The sequence below is a fragment of the Telopea speciosissima genome, chromosome 9 (genome assembly GCF_018873765.1).
Source record: "Telopea speciosissima isolate NSW1024214 ecotype Mountain lineage chromosome 9, Tspe_v1, whole genome shotgun sequence".
Taxonomy (NCBI): domain Eukaryota; kingdom Viridiplantae; phylum Streptophyta; class Magnoliopsida; order Proteales; family Proteaceae; genus Telopea; species Telopea speciosissima.
The window spans coordinates 4685930-4706674 of record NC_057924.1 but is presented as its reverse complement, the minus strand read 5'-3'; the positions used below and the strand labels follow the sequence as shown (position 1 = coordinate 4706674).

At 44.3% G+C, this 20745-nt stretch overlaps 1 protein-coding gene across 1 annotated transcript; it reads left to right on the top strand.

The window, feature by feature from the left end:
• Window positions 1–72: 72 nt before the first annotated feature.
• LOC122640269 (CCR4-NOT transcription complex subunit 9-like) lies at window positions 73–20147 on the top strand. The gene is made up of 4 exons (XM_043833418.1): window positions 73–132; window positions 1316–1506; window positions 1683–1752; window positions 20079–20147. The coding sequence occupies exons 1-4, from the start codon at window positions 73–75 to the stop codon at window positions 20145–20147; spliced, it is 390 nt and encodes a 129-aa protein (XP_043689353.1).
• The last annotated feature ends 598 nt before the right edge of the window (window positions 20148–20745 follow it).

Here is a 20745-nt window from a genome sequence, read left to right as displayed (position 1 = left end):
TGGTGATGCCTCTAGTTTCTGATGAACCTTGAACACTCATTTCCATCTTTCTCAGATTACTTATGGTCCTAAATGGATTTACTGCTGGGAAACAAAAGAGGGCCAATGAGAGAATGCAACTTAGCTGCTGAGGTAGTTGAAATTTAAAGGCTCTTCCCACACCTGGGGTGGAGTGACCTGGAAAGGTTCTCTCTACTGAGTAACAACAACTAGGAAATGAAAATTTGTGTAGATGGGATAAGAGAGGAAAATAAAGAGACCTGATAATACCTGCCCAACCAGAGGATCACTTCATCCTCATTGTCCTTGCAAGATTGGGACCGTGGTGTTTCTTCTTCTGAAGGTCCACATTCAATTCAAAGGGTGGTCAGGCATGCATGGATTTGCATACGCAATGTTTCTTTGAGTTCTGAAGCATTATACGGATATTCCTGTCACTTCTCTTTGCGGGGCTAGCATTGGAATGTCAAAACTCATCAGTGTGGAATGATTGTGGTGCCGTTGTAGTTAAGAATTTTTGGCATGCAATGGAAAGGTTAATGGTCTCTTCTATTTCTGTTGTCAGTGCTTCCTATTTTGTATTGCTTTCTTGCCGTTGTATTCAATTTTTCTCTTGTTCTATTTTCTTGTATTCAAGTTCATGGGCATGATTGTGTGTGCTTGATTATCGAGTCTGTGTATAAGGTAGGATTTGGGTCTTTAGGTCAATTGCCTAAAAGACAAAGGGACCCTGGAACACCTGCATCATAGAGACATTAATTGGGATGATGAACTTTAGCATCCCAAAGAGGCTTTGGTTCTTTAGGTCAATTGCCTAAAAGACAGAGGGATCCTGGAACATCTGCATTATAGAGACATTAATTGGGATGATGAACCTTAGCATCCCAAAGAGGCTCAATATCATCGATCCCTCCAACCCATAATTCTTTTTGAAGGTCACAGTTTTGGACAAGGTTAGGACAATCATATCCACCATCAGCTGAGATTTGGTTGTGATTTTCAACAGTTTGCAGTTTTGCACCCTTCGTGACCCCCTTCTAGTTTCTGCCCTTTTGAAAAAGTTCAGTCCATTCCTCACAATGGAGGAGGATCAAACTTCCCGCTCCCCAAAAAAATTCCTGAACAGGCAGTGCCACTTCATCCATCCTTTTTTTAGAGAACACCTTTTGTGGACCCACATTGTCTACCTTTGGTTTTTATGGCTTAGTTGCATTTCTTGCTTTTTATCAGTAACCCCTTCAGTCAATTCACATTTTTTTTTGGGGTGTGTGTAATGCATTGGTCGATTACTAAGTTGTTGTACTTGACCTTACAGGTGGCTACATTTATAGTTCAAAAAATTATGCTGCATGATATGGGGCTGAATTATATTTTTACAAAACCAGAGCTGTTTGTTAACGTGACTGGTGTTTTGGGAACCGTGGTTCAGTATCTTGCCAAGCAGCCCTCTCCTCGTCTGCTGAAATATATCATTCGTTGTTATCTTAGACTGTCAGATAATCCAAGGTTCATTAACATCTTATTTGGTGCTTATCTTAGCTATATTGGGCCATTTTCTTTTACCTCTTTCTCTCTCCCTCCCCCGGCCCTTCCCTTTTTTTTATCTTTTTCGTTTCTGGTTTATCCGTAGGCAGCATATAATGGACTTGACCATGATCTATTTTTTACTTTCCCTGAGACAGCATTTGTGATGCATTAAGAACTTGCCTTCCGGAAATGTTTAGGGATTCAACCTTCAATAGTTGCCTTCATGTAAGTGCAATTTTGAGAAACTAATGAATTCTTCTATATTGTTGGTTTTTCCTTTTCCCTGTTGTTTGTTGCTATTCTCATGCTTGACACAATTAGAGCTTTGCAGGTGAATTGTTGTCCATGGTGTGTAGAATTTCCTATCAATTTTTTGCTTTGTATCTGTATAAAACTCGTTGATTCTGATGTGTCATCCTTCTTGTGTCCTTAAGATTAGTGGTGATATACTGTTACAATCAAAGCTTATATGATTGCATACTTATTTTCCCCAAGCAATTTCTGGTTAGGGAATTCATCAAGTACTTTACTGTCTTTCAAGTTGGTCATCTTAATATAGCTAAAATGTTGAGTTCTTTGGTTGACGATATGACCTTAATTTTAAGAATAAATTATTGCATGGTGTTGTAATATGGGTTCAAGACATGAAATCTAGAATTGGCAGTTATGATTTGAGATGAGCTCTCCTCAACCTCCCCCCCACCATCTTCACCTCCGGCCAACACCTTCTCCACCACTGCCACCCCACCACCTCCACTACCACCACCACCACCCCCGTCATCGCCGCCTCCACCACCACCCTTGTGACCCCCGCTAGACCAAAATCATGGTCTTCCCTTTTCTCTCAGCCACCTTCCTCCTCCACCTTCGGTCTTACCCTTCATTATGTCAAACCTTCAATCGAAAATGGCTCTTCCTTTGCCCTCTGCCCCCAACAATCTTCTTTCTCTCGAAATCTCCAAATGGCAAGCCTACTTGGTTGGCCACTTTCTGGGTTCCAAACCCTCTTTCAACATCGTCAAAGCTTCCCTCTCCAAGCAATGGAAAGCTCAAGGGTCTTTGGACATCTTCCTTCTTGACAATGGTGTGTTTATCTTCAAGTTCTTCTCTGAGGATGTGAAAGCTCGCGCCCTTGATGGTGCTCCTTGGATTGTTGGTACCAAACCTATCTTCCTTCGCCAACGGGACCCCTATATTCTGCTCCACAGACCTCAGCTCTATTCCCTTGTGGATTTCCCTCCCTGGTCTCCCCCTGCATTACTGGAGCCAAGACTGCCTAAGCCAAATAGGTTCGGTCATTGGCTATCCGCTCTACTCCAACGCTCACACCTTGAAGATGGATAGACTTTCGTTTGCTCGAATTTGTATTGATGTCTTAGCTGACTGACTACCTCCATCATCCATCTCCATTGTGGAAGAAGATGGCTTTAGCTTCGAACAACCGGTGAAATGTGATTGGCTCCCTCCACACTGCTCTATTGTAAGGTTTTTGGACATCAGTCGAGAGATTGTTCTGGTAAAACCCCTCTCTCCTCCGCTTAACTCGCTGCTCCTGATGCTCCTCCAGTAGACTTGGCGTCACCAACAGTTCTCGATGCTCCCCCGCAAGCTCCTTCAGACTCGAATGCCTTCTCGGTTCACACTTCTTCACCAACTGAGCATCTTCCTGGTTCTTCTCGATACTCTGCACCTCCACCCCCTTTTGGCTCCCCCAAACCTCCAAGCCATGGAAGAATAGCATCTCGCCGCCATCACAGACATCGCCGCCGTGACCTTCCCGCCTTTGGTTCTCCTCCAGGCAGGGAGGTGCCCCCGTCTCCTGCTCCCGAGGCCCTTCTAGCTAGTAATGCTTCAGATGATTTGGCTCTGCCATCTGCTGCTACTCTAGCAGATCAGATCCTCAGCAATCCCCAAAGATTGGATGATGCGAACTTTTTGAACTCCGCTGCTTCCCTTAGAGCGTCTGCTTCTCAGATGGCAGAGTCGTCATCAGCCTCTGCTAGGGCTCTTCTGCAGCACCATTTGCCTTGAAATGCCCCCAATGCTGCTTTTGGAAGATCAATTGAATCCTCTGCTTCCCTCGTAGTGTCGAAGAGGAGGCCCCTGACTCTATAGGCCTCCCCACACTCTGCTACAGTTGTGGCTCAGTCTTGATCAGTCCCCAGAAGCTATTCTCATGAAAGGCATCTCTCTCTTGCGCGAGGTTTGTCAACCTTCCCCCCTGTTACCTGTTCACATGCCTCCAGCAACCACCTGTTCCCAACCCCTTTCCCCTTCCTGCAGACGACCTCCCACTTTGTCTTTTTCTAGTTCTCTGTTACCCCCCCCTTTTGCCTAACCCTCCATCGCATCCCGAGAAATCCCCCCTTCGCGGTTCATGTTCTACAATCGGTCCTTCTTTAAACCCTTTATCCACGTGTTCTCTCTACCAGGCCAACAGATCTCCCATCCAACCTCCTTGCAGGTCCACCTCCCTTGAGGCCTACGCCCCTCCTATTAAACCCTCCTCTCATCAAGCCCACCCCCAGCCCATCAGGCCCACCCATACCACCCATCAAGCCCATGCTTTTGTTGGGATATCCATGCGTAAGGCAGAAAAGTAGTCCCACATCGGATATGAATGGGGATGTGGGTGGGTTAATAGGTACTTGGGCACCCTCTCCTTAACGGCTAGCTTTTGAGGATGAGTTCTACCCAAGTTCCTAACAAGTGGTATCAGAGCCGGGGCGTGGAAATTCCCGTTTGGCCGAGGATTCTCGGGTTTGATCTCAGGCTCCACGTCAACTCCCGCGTGGAGGGGAGATCGGGATCTCAAGCTCCACGTTTGCCCTCCGCGTGGAGGGGGAGATTGTTGGGATATCCATGCATAAGGCAGAAAAAATAGTCCCACATCGGATATGAATGGGGATGTGGGTGGGTTAATAGGTCCTTGGGTACCCTCTCCTTAACGGCTAGCTTTTGAGTATGAGTTCTACCCAAGTTCGTAACAGCTTCTCCCAACCCAACCCAACCCAACCCATCTACCTACCAACCAGAACCCCAATCCTTTTTCTCATATAACCTCCCCATCATTCTGCCTCCGGCCAATCTCTACCATAACCATTACCCTAACCCTATCACCTTGCCTTCCCTAACACGATCCAGCTCTAATTCTCTTATCCCTCCCCTTCCGGATACCCCTTTCCCTAGCCTTTCCGGGCACCCCGACGCATCCATTACCCACCCCGGCTCCACCTCCCCTGGTTCTATAACTTTATCTAATGAGTTTCCTACCCCTCCCCCGGGTTCTGTCAGGTCTCCCCCTCTTGTGGGCCTTTTGTTCGTCGTCCATTTATTGCCTATTTCCGCCGGAGGTACAAGAGTGCCCCCCCCCCAGGAAATCCTTGCCCTAAACCATCTAGTTTCCCATGTCGGCTGGCTTCATTTAATGTCAAGGGCCTCAATTCCTTGGCTAAGCACCATGATATCAGATCTCTTATCAAATCCACTCATTCCTCCTTTTGCACTCTTCTTGAAACTCGTGTCCTTCAAGAGAATGTTTCTTGGATTGCAGCCTCTATTGCCCTTTCTTGGTCCTTTCTATCCAACTACAACCATTCTCCTAATGGCTGTATTTGGATTCTTTGGGACCCTTCTAAAATTCATATCTCTATTTCCCACTCCTCCTCCCAGCTTCTTCATCTCCACCTATCCATCCCTAACTCTTCCATCTCCTTCTTCCTCTCGGTGGTTTATGCTTGCAATAAGGCTGCCAACCGTGTATCCCTTTGAGCCGACGTCTCCCTCCTTAAATTTGGGATGGACGCCCTCCCTTGGGGAGTGGGTGGTGACTTCAACTTTGTCAGATCCCAATCCGAGAAAATTGGAGGGCGTCCTCTCGATCTTCTTTTTGTTAATGCCTTCAATCATTGCATCGAGGACCTTGGCATCGACGACCTTAAATGGTCAGGATCCCCCCTTACTTGGCACAATCGGAGAGTGGGCAATGACCGGATAGCTTGCAAGCTTGACCGTTTCCTTATCAATGAAGTTTGGCTCCCTCATTCCCACGCAAATTTCCAACTCCAAAGATTGTCTGACCATAGCCCTTGCCACCTTCTTATCCAGCTCTATTCTTCCTTCGACCCTAATCCCTTCAAATTTTTGACATGTGGACCTCCCATCATCTGTTCCTCCCCACCTTCCTTAAAGCTTGGCGCACTCCCATTTTTTGCCCCTCCCTCCCTCTTATTGCCTTTACTAGAAAGCTTCGTCTCACCAAGTCTGCCCTCAAAAGTTGGAACCTTTCCACCTTTGGCAATATCCCGTCCCCTATCTCCTCTTGCCCGTCTGATCTCGCCCTTGTTCAATCCCGGCTCAGTTCAGTTTCAGGTTAGAGCAGCAAACAAAAGAAGAAGAAGGTTGGAGAAGAAACGGGAAGCGAGGAGAGGAAGAAGGAGAAGAGAAGAGGTGTTACGGTAGCAAGTGTTGTGTGTTGAGTTAGTTCTCAACACAGCTATATCGATTCATTAATGAGAAGAACAATTACATATACCTCCCTAGGGAGGTAAAAGGTAAATAAGGAAAAAAGCTATAAAATACACAATAGGACAACTAGACAAAAGGCTAGTTCCTAAACTACCCTTATTACATAGTTTCCAATAACTCTAACACTCCCCCTCAATCTGGTGAATAAATGTCATGCATTCCTAGCTTGCATAGGAGGGTACCAAAATGAAGAGAAGCAAGTGCCTTAGTGACGATGTCTGCCAATTGATCACCAGTCTTCACAAAAGGAGTGCAAATGTAGCCAGAGTCTATCTTCTCCTTGATGAAGTGTCGATCAACTTCAATGTGCTTGGTTCTGTCATATTGCACTGGATTGTGGGCGATACTAATGGCTGCCTTGTTATCACAGTAAAGTCTCATAGGGCCTTCAGTGTCATACCCCAGTTCCTGAACTAGTCTTTTCAACCATATGAGTTCACACACTTCATGAGCCATAGCCCTAAATTCAGTCTTTGCACTGGATCTAGCTACAAGAGACGATGCTGATGCTAGCTCCATAGCAACACACCGAGTCTCCTCACTCTATAGGTAGCTACAGACCTCATCAAAAGATGGCAAAGGGGACCGGCCTAAAATCTGGAGCCTGGTTGGTTCATAATCAGGGTTCAAGCCACCAAGTAAAGTGAAGACACGCTCCTTCTCAAGAGTGTGATTCACCTTTGCTTCATCCTCTGAGTTGGTCAATTGAAGATCCATGTAGTGGTCATACTCCTCCAAAAGACTAATATAAGCATTATAGTACTCTGAAATGGTCCTATCACCCTGCCTCATTGCAATAATTTTTTGGTGAAGTTGATAAACCTTGGCAAAGTCCCCCACTCTATCAAATGTCTGGGAGACACTGTCCTAAATTGCCTTGGTAGTTTCTTTACGCATAAACCTTCTTCCAATCTCAGGCTTCATGGAGAAGATTAACCAGGTCATAACAAGGGAATTTTCGGTCTCCCATTTCTCATAAGTAGGAGATCCAGCTTCTGGGACTTTAATAGCACCAGTAATGTACCCAAGCCTCCCTTTGCTCCTAAGGGAAAGCTTCCCTGAATGTGACCAATTCAAATATTTAGTGTTACCAAGCTTCACGATGGAAATCTATGGGTGTGACTGTGTGAGTTCTCATAAACAATCGGAGGGACTATTTGTGTTATAGTGGGCTGTGAATCAGCCGAACCAAGTACAAATGTATCCGGATCAACCATATTGTAAGGGAAGCAGCATTTGACCATAAACAAGAACACCAAAGACAAGTGGGGAGTACACACTCAACCCAAATATGGAACCCGACCCAATAATCAAATTTCAGCAAAGAGAGAAAAGCAAGAACAGCCTTGCTTACACTTCACTCTAATACTGTCCAAGGAGTAGCACCAACTTTAAACAAGTCCAAATGCTTCACAATAGATGTCCATAAGTATTTCTCAACCAAGGAAGCAGCATGTAGCAGTCCAAATGCAAGAAAGACAGAAACAGAGCATTCTTGGCTTTACCTGGGCAGCAAATGGGATCCCACGAAAAGGAGTTATGCTCATAGAGCTCCTTCAATCAGCAAGGAGAGACATAGGGGTTATTATAAGGATCCTTAGGCGATTCTAGTAGTCCAGTCTAATACCCAAACACATGCCGAGAGAGGGAGGTAGAGAACCTGCAACTTGAAGCTGGCGGTAATCCTGGCAGCAGCTGGGTGAGCTCCAAATCTTCCAAAGAGCTTCAACACAGCTCAAGTAGTACTTTCAATCCTCTAAATAGGTTATAAAGAACCTATTTCATACTATTTTAACAAATCTTTACATTGGAATCTCCTCCTTGAAATCCTTGATGCCCTAGGATTTCAAAGAGAAGAAAAGAATAGGAACCAGGAACTGAACAAGACTCTCAAGCCTGGTTTTGCTCTGATACCAAGTCCAGTTTCAGGTTACAGCTGCAAGCAAAAGAAGAAGAAAGGGGAAGAGAGGAGAAGAGAAGAGGTGTTACAGTAGCAAGTGTTGTGTGTTGAGTTAGTTCTCAACACAGCTATATCGATTCATTAATGAGAAGAACAATTACATACACCTCCCTAGGGAGGTAAAAGGTAAATAAGGAAAATAGCTAGAAAATACACAATAGGACAACTAGACAAAAGGCTAGTTCCTAAACTACCCTTATTACATAGTTTCCAATAACTCTAACACGCTCCGATCGGACTCGCTCAACCCCACGCTTGCTATTGAGGAGAAAAAGCTTTCCGAGGAGCTCTCCTCCCTTTCTATCCAAGAAGAAAGCTTCATACGCCAAAAATCCCGCATTAAGTGGTTGGAGCTTGGAGACTCCAACACGGCTTACTTTCACCGCTCCTTGAGAGCCAGGTTGAACTCCAATTCCATCACCTTGCTCCTTGCTCATGACAGGTCTCCTCTCTCCTCCGTCCAAGACATCAAGTCTGAGACTATCTCCTTCTTCTCCTCCCTCTTCAATCCCCCCTCCCCCTCCCTCTCCCTTCCCCCTTGACCTCACAACAAGTTTGTCCCTCCCACCTGGCTGACTCCCTCCTTGCCATCCCTTTTGATGATGAAATTTCAGGGCTATCCATTCCCATAAATTCAACAAGACTTCTGGGCCTGATGGCTTCAGTATGGGTTTCTTCCTTAGTTGCTAGGACTCTATTAAAGGAGATCTCATCAATCCGTAGCTTCTTCTTTAACCCCAACCAGCTTGCCCAGATCAAACAGACCTTCCTTTGCCCCATCCCTAAAAAAGATGGGGCTTCCTCCCTGTCACTTCAAACCTATCTCTCTTTGCAATCTTCTTTACAAGTTCATTGCAAAGATTCTTGCTAATAGGATTCAGCTTGTCATCCCTTCTTTAGTTAGTCCTAATCAATCTACATTCGTTGATGGCAGAAGTATTGCAGACAATATCATCCATTGCTCTGAAATTGTGCGTGGTTTTGATCGTATATGTCATTCACCTACGGCCCTTATGAAAATTTACCTCCACAAAGCTTTTGACTCCCTCCGATGGGATTTCATCTGCGATGTGCTTTCCCAAATGGGTTTCCCCCCACTTTTGTCCGTTGGATTTTCGCTTACATCTCCTCCCCTTCCTTCTCGGCTCTTATTAATGGTTCCCCCCCGGATTCTTCCATTCCAAAGCTGGTATTTGCCAAGGTTGCCCCCTTCCCCCTTCCTCTTCTCTCTGGCTTTGAAAATCCTTTCAAGGAGCCTCCAAATCAAAATTGACCTTCACCTAATCTCCCCTATCCCCAAATGCAAACACCTCAACCTTACCCACCTGGCCTTTGTTGATGACCCAATGATCTTCTCAAAGGCCTCCCCCTCTTCTATCTCTGCCGTCATGTCTTCCCTTCAACTCTTTGAGAATCTCTCTGGCCTCCGCATCCACCTCCTCAAATCCAAAATCTTTCTCTCTAGAATCACCAACTCTAACAGAGACGCCCTCCTGTGTCTGACTGGCTTCTCCATTGGAGCCCTCCCTGTCAAATACCTGGGCCTTCCCCTCATCCCAGCTAAGCTTTCCAGTCACCATTGTACTCCTATGCTTGACAATATTCGCAAGTGGCTCCAGCTCTGGAAAGGCAAACTCCTCTCCTATGCTGGCAGACTCGAATGCATTAATTCGGTTCTCTAATCTTTTTACATCTGTTGGTGTGGCATTTATGGTATCCCTAAAGCCACCATCAAAGCTATGGAAAACCTTTTTTGTGCTTTTCTCTGGAAAGGGAAAGAAACTTCCAAATTTCTCCATCTAATTAGCTAGAAGTCCATCTGTCTCCCCAAATCTGAAGGGGGCCTGCACATTCGTCACATCCGCAATTCCAATACTGCGGGTATCCTGAAGCTCATTTGGAAAATCTCCTCTAGAGATGACTCCATCTGGGTCAACTGGGTTTACTTCCATCTTTTCAAAAATGATTCCATTTGGACTGTTCCCATCCCCTCTGACTCTTCTTGGGTCTGGCGTAAGATTCTTCTCCTTCGCCCCCTTGCCCTTAGAGCCACCTCCTCTACTATTGTAGACAGATCATCCACCTCCCTTTGGCTTCATCCCAGGCACCCTCTAGGAGTCCTCTACAATGTCTTTGGGATCAGGTCGATATACTCCTCTGGCATTCCCAAATCTGCCCCCCTCTCCATTTCTCATGGCTCTTAGTCCCCCCCACCCTCCATATCCCTATTCTCTCCCAGATCTGGCCGTCCCTGCCCCCTACCCCCTCCCCCCCAGCTCATGCGGATAAGGTTATTTGGCTTCCCTCCTCCAACGGCCTTTTTAGCTTTAAATTAGCTTGGAATTTTGTTCGAAACCCTGGGCCCTTTGTCCCTTGGCACAATGTAGTCTAGTTCAAAAGCCTCATCCCTCACCAAAGCTTCATAGCCTGGAGAACCCTTAGTAGCCTTTGCCTCCCAACCCAAGCCTTCTCCACCGAAACATCCCTGCCTCCCCTTCATGTATCTTCTGTTGGAATGATTCCGAGAACATTGCCAACCTCTTCTTTGTCTGCCCCTTTACCTCCACCATCTGGAGAAAAGCCCTTTCGACCATTTGGCCTCGTTGCAGGAGACCCTTTCCCTTTGATAGAGAATGGCTTTGGTTGGACATGACCTTCCCTAGTTGTACTATTTGTGACACTGTTGGAAAGCTTGTGTTTGGCTCTGCTATTTACCACATCTGGATGGAGAGGAATCTTAGGAGATGGACCTCCAACTCTTGGTCTTTCGATTTGATTTGGAAAGCCATCTCTTTTGATGTATCCTCCAAGCTTAGCCTTATCCCTCATAGGCCCCTTTTTTTGTTTTTTTTGTTTTTTTTTAGTGACTAAAAAATTCATTACCAAAAAAAAAGGGAAATGCAGCAGCCCTCAAATTAGGAGGGAGAGGAGAAGAAAAAAAGAAAATACAAAAGAGCCATAGACTCAGACCGAGGAGTCAGAAGCACGAAGAGAGATAGAGGTAAACCCCTAGGAAACAACAATGAGCCTGTTCCTTGGGGTATCAATACAAGTGGAGGGGGGAGTCGAGCTAAGTTTAGCTTTAATCTAAAAAGAAATGGAATCCCAAATCTGCTGATGAGATTAACTTTGATCGGAATATAACTCTTCAATATAAATCAGATTTAAGCAATCTTGGATTTGTTAGAAAGCTTTTTTTTTTTTTTTTTTTTTTAACTCGAATATTATCTGGGACTTGGGCCGGCCCCTAGGATTTTATTAAAACAAAATTTCAAGAATAAAAGAGTACAAGGGGGGGATATTCCCGCCTTACCCCAACCCGAAAAAATAACAGACCACTAAACCATTCAAAGAGAAGAGCTCACCCCCAGAAAAACCACCAACAACAAAGACCTCTTATTTTCTCAGCACTGGAAAACCTAGAGCATCCTCCCTAGAAATTTGACGCAAACCCTGAGGGATGTGCAATTCACCATAAAACTCCAAGTCCGATGTTGAGATACAAGCTAAATTAGCCAAAAATTCCGCAGCTCTATTGCCTTCACGGTAAGTAAAGGAGATCATCGGTCTAAGAGAATCAATCGGCTGCAAGACTTCCTGGAACCAGTACCAACCTTCCCAAAAACTACACCTCCTTTTCGAGGCGCATAACACAGTAACTACAGAATCTGATTTGACATGAAATTCCTCAAAACCCAACTTTGCACACAGCACTAAACCATCTCTTAAAGCACAAAGTTCAGCCAGCGAGTTGGTACACGGCCCGTAGTAATTAGCAATTGCAGCAATAATGGCCTCCTCCATATTTCTAACAATACCTCCTCTCCCCCCCCCCCCCCAAACTCCAGGATTACCTTTACAAGCACCATCCACATTAAGCATTACTGAAGAAAATGGAGGACACCAGTATACCGGGATTGGCGGCTTATGAATAGTAGGAGGGTGAGAGATATCAAAAAACTGGAGAAGCAGAGATGCCTTGAACGAAGGGGCTTTTTTAAACGTGGGAGCATAAGGAATCTCTTTGACCCAGAGTTTAATTACCTCAATGATACGGCTGGCCGGACGTGCTTTTTCTCCATGTCTGCGATTATTTCGTTCCTTCCATAATTCCCAAATAATGAATGAAGGGAGCAAACCAATAATCATGCCACCGAGGCTATAAGCTTTGGCGTGCCTATGCCAAAACAAGATTCTGCTTCTCACATCGTGCCCTGGAACAACCTCCACCTCACACAAGGTTAAAAAAAATTCCCAAACTTTCCAGGCTGTCCCACCTGCAGCCAAGCAGTGATTTGCCAATTCACGTCTAGGCTGTCCACAATACATGCATTTTGAAGCTAGGGACACTCCCATCTTCATGATGGCGTCATCTGTAGGGACCCCCCCCCCATAGTACCTGCCAAGTGAAAAAGCCAATCTTGGTGGGAATCGAATGATTCCAGCACCATTTGGCGAAAGAGGGAGTGGAGGAAGTAGTTCTGATTTCATTCCAAACTGATTTGGTAGAAAAACACCCATCTCTCGCCGGGGTCCACACCAATTTATCCTCTTTATCAGAAAGAGCAAACTTGCCAGACGTCAAACTGTCCCTGACAGGGTTAGAATCAACTTTAGCCAGTACCTCTTGATTCCACTCCCCAGACATATTCAGCACCTCTTTGATGGTAAGAGATAAATTAAGATGAATCGCCTCGTCAACAAAATCCACTAGGGCACCCCATCCTGACCAATTGTCCAGCCAAAAGCTAATATCCCCTCTTCCAATAAGCCACTGACACTTAGCAATAAGCGTTTCTTTGTGCATTAAGACTTTCCTCCCCGAGATCGTCCTAGTCATCCTCCCCCCTGCAAGAGTGAAGTGCTCGTTCTTAAGAAATTTTGCTCTAAAAAAAGCACTCCATAATGAATTGCAAGACAATGTCCTCCAAAGTCCCTTTAAACGCAACGCTAGACTCATCTCTTCCAAACGGCAAATTCCCAAACCGCCTTCAGAGAACGGTTTACAGGCCTTCTCCCAACCCACCCAATGGTGCCGCTTCCCCCACTCTGAGTGACCCCAAAGGAAGTTAGAACTAATACTATGAAATCTTTTTATCACCGTCTTGGGGATGTCAAGAGTTGACATAATATGGATTGGCATTGAGGAGAGAACATGCTTGAGTAAGACCAATCTCCCACCTGCAGACAACGACTTCCCTTTCCAGCCGGCAACTCTCTGTCGCATTTTCACCAGGAAATCGTCGAAAAAATTGATGCGAAGCCGCCCTGTGTACAACGGCGCTCCTAGATAAAGAATTGGTAGTTTCTTCCTTGAGAATCCTGTAACCATTTCCACCATGCGGTGTCTGTGATCCGCAATTTTCTCACTCATAACAAAACAACTCTTATCTTTGTTCACAAGCTGCCCAGAGAAGTCCTCGTATTTAGCAATGAAGCCCATGATTCAATGACGATTTAAGCCCCTTTGAGAAGATAATTGTGTCATCAGCGAATAAGCTATGCGAGATTCTCGGGCAACCTCGTGGGAGCTGAAAAAATTTTGCTCTACCCTCAACAAAAAGTGTTCTTAACCCCTGACTAAGGGCTTCCTTCGCAATAATAAAGAGCGACGGAGACAAGGGGTCACCTTGACGCACCCCCTTGGTTGATTTAAAGAATCCTGAAGGACCATTATCAAGAATCACAGAGAACCAACAATTCTCCGTCATCTTCTTAATTAAATTAATCCAGTCTTCTGCAAAGCCAAACTTCCTCAGGACTTGGTTCAAAAAAACCCATTCTAAGCGGTTGTACGCCTTAGCCATATCCAACTTCAGAACCACATTACCTCCGCGGGTACCCTTGTTAATGTCCTGAACTACCTCTTGCACCAGTGCAACATTGTCGTGAATATTCCTACACCGGATAAACGCACCTTGCTCCTCCGATATATTAGAGGGGAGTAAGGATGCCAGCCTTAGAGAAATAATTTTTGCAATTATTTTATAAGAGAAATTGCACAAGCTAATAGGGCGAAAGTCAGACATTACCTCTGGGTTGTCCTTCTTGGGAATAAGAACCAGATTAGCTGATGTGTAACAGCGCGGAAGGAAGCCACTTGCAAAGAAATCTTTGACCACCTCCCAGACATCATTGCCAATAATCTCCCAGCAGGCAGTATAAAAGTAACCTGTGAAACCGTCAAGGCCTGGGGCACTATCCGCCGATAGACCAAACACGGCCTTCTTAACCTCATCCAAGGAAGGAGAAGACAAAAGGAATCTGTTGTCCTCTTCAAAGATTGAGGGGATGTCCTGCAACATACTCTCATCCTGCTGGTAGCCTTGGGAAGTAAAAATGTCAAAAAAAAATCTAACAGCCTCTGTTGCAATGCCCGAGTCATCTGTCACCCAATCACCACAGCTATTTTTTATTTTGGTGAAGCGCTGCTTTCTTCTTCGCACATTGACCATAGTGTGAAAGAATTTAGTGTTTCTTTCTCCCTCTTGCAGCCATCTTACCCTAGATTTTTGTCCCCAAAAAATTTCCTCCAGCTGAAGAATTTCATTTAGAGCCTTCCTAGCTTCACACAACTCCCCTCCTGTGGCACTGGTCGGATTCTGATCAAACTCCATCTCCGCTCTGCACACCCTATCCTCCGCATTGCAAGCATTTTGGTGAATGTTGCCGAAAACTATTTTGTTCCAAGACCGAAGCTGAATTCGAAGATTTTTTAGTTTTGCAAACAAAGTGTACGGCGGGGACCTGTAGACCGGCGTCGACCAACATTCCAAAACAAAATCCTTAAAGCCCGGATGAGAAAGCCAAATCTGTTGAAACTTAAAGCAAGAGGACCTTTGCACCACCTGCGTATCACACAACAACTGAATGGGAGCATGATCTGAGCACGTCCTGTTTAAGTGAGTAACCTTTGAGATGGCAAAGTTATTAGCCCAAATCCCATTGAATAAAAATCTATCCAGCCGAGCCACTACTTTACCACCACCAACTTGATTATTGGAGCAAGTGAAAGAGTTACCTTGAAAGCCCTCATCAAATAGGCCAGCTGCACTCACAAAGTTCCCGAAATCCTCAAGAGAGGTTGGGCACGCCGGTCTCCCCCCAACCTTCTCAGTAGGATCTAGTACAGCATTGAAATCCCCCCCCAACCGCCTAGGGTAGATTAGATGATGCAGCAACCTATAACAAACCATCCCAAAGGCGCCTACGGTCCCCCACCGAGCAGTGGGCATGCACAAAAGAAAATAAAATAATAGAGGAGCATTGAAGAGTGCATTCCAACGTGATGAACTGATCGTGACTTTTGACTATCCTGACCCACAACTCCTTTTTCCAGAACACTCAAAAGTCGTTCTCCATTTTCCAACCCACTAGAGCACACCTCATCCATCCCAATCTTCCTCGAGATCTGTAAAGCCTTAGCGAAAGGAATTTTTGGCTCAACAATCGCAACCAAGTCCACCTTATCCGACACAATCATCGATCTCAAACGCCTTGACGGCTTGTTCCCCAAACCTCACATTTCAGAATAGCACGATCATTATAAAAGCGGGCAGGCAGGAATGCGCCTTCTGGAGCTATTCCTTTCTCAACTCATACTTAAAAAGAGAGGAAGACACACTAATAGTACTACTAGAGGGTTGAGGGGGAACAGAAAGACACAAGGCCTTGCTCTAGCCTCTTTAGGGGTAATTACTTCCTTGGTTGCTCAACACATGTACTCTTTACCTGCTTATGCATTCATAGCACAAGACTTTACTACTCAAGCTGCGTTATATACTCTAAAGCTTATTTGTTCCTATTCATTCCTATCACAACAAGATGGACTTTGCCTAGGATGAGAATGGACCAACTATTAAATTTCAAAACCAGGGCATTTCCACCCGGGTATTTTTTGTAAATATTACACTACACGGGCATTTTAGGAATTTTTTTAGTCTTCTACTGGGGCATTTTGGCAGCCTAATGGCCGCCCTCATACTGAGGCTATTTTCATGTGGGGGAGGTGCGGGTTCCATAGACCTCGTAATCATCCTTTTGGGCTCCGAAGTACCAGGTAGGTCTGAATCTTTATAGCTTTTATCTGATGGACTGAGCGGAGCCACCACCAAGCTACTGTAACCATTCTCCTCAGCTAAATGCTTAAGAAAGGCATTAAAAGATCTGTCCACGGCAAGGCTTGACATGCACAACTCATCCAAAGGGGCCTTCCAGCCCAAGTCTGCAACAACCAGTCCCTCACAACTATCATCCTTAGTAGAAGGATTAGCACCCACCTCACTAAACCTACCCTTGGGACCTTCAGAATCAACCCCTCTCCTCCTGCCAGCAGGAAAAGGAGCTCTTACCACCAAGCCGTCAATAAGGCTCTCCTCTATCCACTACTCCCCCTCCGACACAGACGCCGAATCATAATCACTTGTTGTGGACCTAGTCGCCCTCAACCCATGTTGCCGCAGCTCCAACATCTTGCCTGTAGGGCGCTACAAACGACGACCTTCTTCCAAGTTCACGGCTCCCTGCAGTGCCAGAGCCATAGCTGGATCAGCCGGAGTTGAGACCCCAGACTCCATCCCACGCACCACTTCGCGCCCTCTACTAAGGCCCTCCCCATGATCCTCCACCAAAGGCGCTTTCCCTTTACTAACATACAGGGCAACCGACTCTGAATCAGACCCAACAGCCGCAACCACTTCCTTGTCATTCGCCGACTCACCAATACGCCCTGGTAGCTCCCTTGCCGAGCCTTCCCCTTGCTGATTCTTCCCCTGGGCCGTCGAGGCCCTTTGATTCATCGTTCCACCCTTGAGCCATTTATGGCAATGCTCTTTAACATGCCCCAACTTGGAGCAAGCCACACAGAAGGATGGTAAACGCTCAAAAACTACTTTCTGGTAAAAATCCGATGAGCCGCAGCCAATCCAAATCCGCTCAGGGAGCACAAAGCAAACATCAACCTCAACGCAAGCCCTGGCCGCGACCGTTCTCGTGCAACTTGTTGTAGCCCCATCCACCCTCAATACCTTCCCAACCGCACCAGCCACAGAGCGGAAAAAATTCCCGTGATAAAGGTTGATCGGCAAGTTAGGGAAGGAAACCCCAACAGGAACAATCAGGGGTTCCAACCCAACTTTAAAGAACCTTGTCCACTTGAAGAAGCGGAAGGTAAATCCTTTGACGACCATCTGTTCCTTCAGCCAAACTCGCACGAAGTCAGAGTGGTTGACAAAATGCAGAAGCAGGTGCCGCGGTTCCAAAGATGAAATCTGCACATCGGCCGTCAGATGGAAGGAAGACTGCAAGGATCGTTTCACATCAAATAAAGTAGGTCTCCCAAACGAGCACTTCGCCATAAGGGCCATCTGAAGCGGTTCCACGGACATGGCGATTTCTGCATCTGAGAAGAAGATCGCCGGAGTACCCATGTGAAGCGATGGAGTCTTAACAGGAATAACAGCAATCGTCGGAGTCCTCACAACAGAGGAAGAGCATGTCGCAACCACCAAGGCAAAGGAGCGCGCCGCTGTACCACCAGAAGCTGCCGGCCTATGTGGATCCGGTGGACGATCCCCCCTTGCGGCGGGAGGATCAGCCATCGAACCCTACGAAACTTAGATGCTAACGTGCACCTGCAGAGCCAACTTAGATGCTAACGTGCATCTAACAAAATCGAAAAAATAAAAAAATAAAAAAATAAAAAGATATAAAAATAAATAATAAATAAATAAAAATTGTTAGAAAAGCTTTGTTTTGATAGCTTTCCAACAAATCCAAGATTGCTTAAATTTGATTTATATTGAAGGAGTTATGTTCCGGTCAAAGAATTTGGTGCGCACGAATGCTGTCAAAATGGCTCTGATTGAAAATAATTTTTTAAACATCAAAACAAATGAATATTTTACCGCACTTTTGGTTTTTAGTAATGTTTTACCATATTAAGATTTATGGAATTTTTAGATTTGAGAAAAACCCCAGTATTTGAAAGTTGAAAATTTCACCTACCGCCGAAAATCCAGTTTTTGTTCTTGAACTAGGGGGTTGACTTTTTTTCCTTTTGGAATTTTATTTTTTAACTATTTTTATTGGATTCAAATAGTGGGGTATTTGCTTATTTATGAATAATATCTTAAATAAATATATTATGCATAAATAAGTGTCTGATATGGTTTTTGGCATAAATAAGTTCTTGTCCTGGTTTCCAGCCAGGTTTCCTCAAGTTTCGATGGGGATAAGTGACACTTATATAGGTATTCTGGTCGAAACTACCGAAACATGGTCAAAACTAGTTGAAACCCACTGAAACCAACCAAAACCGTGAAATTTTAGAACTCCTTGCTTAACTTGTCTCGGTTTCGCAGGAAACCGAGATATCTCAGTGATTTCATTCGGTTTCGGCTTCATTCGGTTTCAGCCGAGTTGTTTTTGCATGACGAAACCTCATCTTAAATGTCTCTAGTTAAATTATCCATGATAAACACAAACAAACAAAGGCTTAAAGCTGATCCTTGATGTAACCAAATTGTAATTGAGAATTCACTACCTCCTCCCCCAATTGTTCTACACTTGGCACTGCACCATCATACATCTCTTTAATTATGTCCACATATTTACATGAAACACTTCTCTTCTCTAGTACTTGCTAGATTAACTCTTTAGGGACTCTGTCATATGCTTTTTCTAGGTCTATAAAGACCATATGGAGATCCTTCCTGCAATCTCTAAATTTTTCTATGGGTCTCCCAGGTAAATAGCTTCTGGGGGGGGAGATCTTCCTAGCATAAAACCAAATTGGTTCTCCGTAATGATAGTTTCTCGTCTCAGATGAGTTGCAATAACCCTCTCCCATAATTTCATAATATTACTCATTAATTTTATGGCTCTATAGTAATTGCAACTTTGAACATCACCTTTATTTTTATAAATCGGAACCACAATACCTCTCTTTCATTCATCTAGCATTTTCCTTGTGCTCATAATCTTATTAAACAACTTGGTTAGCCAAGATAAACCACAGGTTCTTAAGTTCTTCCACATTTCTATTGGGTTCCAAATCAAGTCAATGGACTGGGAGTTGAAGGTCCATCTTCGAAGATTCCGTTCCATCCAGATATGAGAGATAACAGCCCCGAACACAAGCTTGCCAGCAGTATCACAAATAGAGCTACCAGAAAATGACATATCAAACTAACTGTTGGATGTGTTAGCAGTGATGGAGAGGGTGTTGTCTGGTTTCTACAGGAATGTGCCTACATATTTACTGAATTTGGACCAAAATATCTGAACAAAATGACTGAAATATTTGAGAATTTCATTTTGGTCAGTGCACAGAAATATCCACCAAAATGATTGTTACAACTAGGGTAAAAGCCTCCTTCGTTGCACACTCACAAAATTAAGTATCAAAACAGAAATATTTCATGATAATAGATAGTTAAAATTAAATTACACTCCAACCTAAACACAAAAGCATAAAAAAAAATTCTTACTGCCTTCATATTTAAAGCAGAGGAAAAATTAGTATTAAAAAAAGCATCATTTCATGATGAAAATTAATTAATTAAATAAACCCGAACAACATAAACTAAAAAAACCACCAAAACTAAAATGCTACCGCAGTTTCAAAACCAACCATGGATTGATGCCTGAAGCTATTATATTAAAGGGCCCCATGGGGTGGGGGGGGGGTGCACCATTCATTTTGAGGTTTTGGTGAGTTGAGTAGGGGAATACCTTGTAACAACCATTTGTGGGTGTAGTTTATGAACATACTGCAGCTTCAAACCCCAAGAGTCTGTGGCTGAATCTATTATATAATCGGTACTGTAAACAGGAATCATTATCTGATTGTCTATGGATAATCAGATAATGATTCCATATACTTCTTTGTCACGGCTCAGTGGTGATCAAAGCGGCAAGTGTAAGTATAAGTTGAATAATCTTGATATCAATTTGAAATTCTTGTGGTAGTCCAGTAGATACCTTGACCAGCGGCCTTCTGATTGTACCTTGAGGCTTCTTATCATTTTGTTAGTGATCTTTATTCCATGTTTATTGCATCCAGGATGATCCAACCACCAAACGGTGTTTGCAACTATTGATTCATAATGTTCCAGCAGCTGACAACAATTGAACATAATCCAGGCACTGAAGAAGCATAGGAAAGATCATGTTATATCCTTATCCAATTATCATATGCTGTACTTCTAACCGACTAATTTATCATTGGTGCTCAAAACTGAAACTGTTTCATTGACATGATAATGGACCTCTTAATGAAGTATAGAGTTGGACAACTTTTTTACCCTGATCTAACGCCCTTAATCTCCTTGTTTTTTGGAGGGCACAAGTCTGGATTCTCTACCCTATAAACTGAAATTGAATGTGTGAGGTTGGAAGTGAAATGGCTTACTTGCTAGTTTAACTGGGAGGGGTTGGTTACCCTCATTGCTTACCTGTCTTGGTGGGTGCAATTTGGAAATTTTCATCTATATGTTAGTTGTATGTGCAGATATTTTTCGTCCAACTTAATAGTTCCTGTAGATATATACCTCTAAATGACTCATCCTATCTAAACCTATAGGGAGTGATTCATTTCCTTGACACGTTGATTTTTCAGAACAAATATCTTGGTTGTTATGGAATGTGATATTTCTAAATCAGTAGGCAATCTGAGCCATCCATTTTTATGGATCATTTAATGTAACCCATCCATTTTCTCTTAGGAGTTG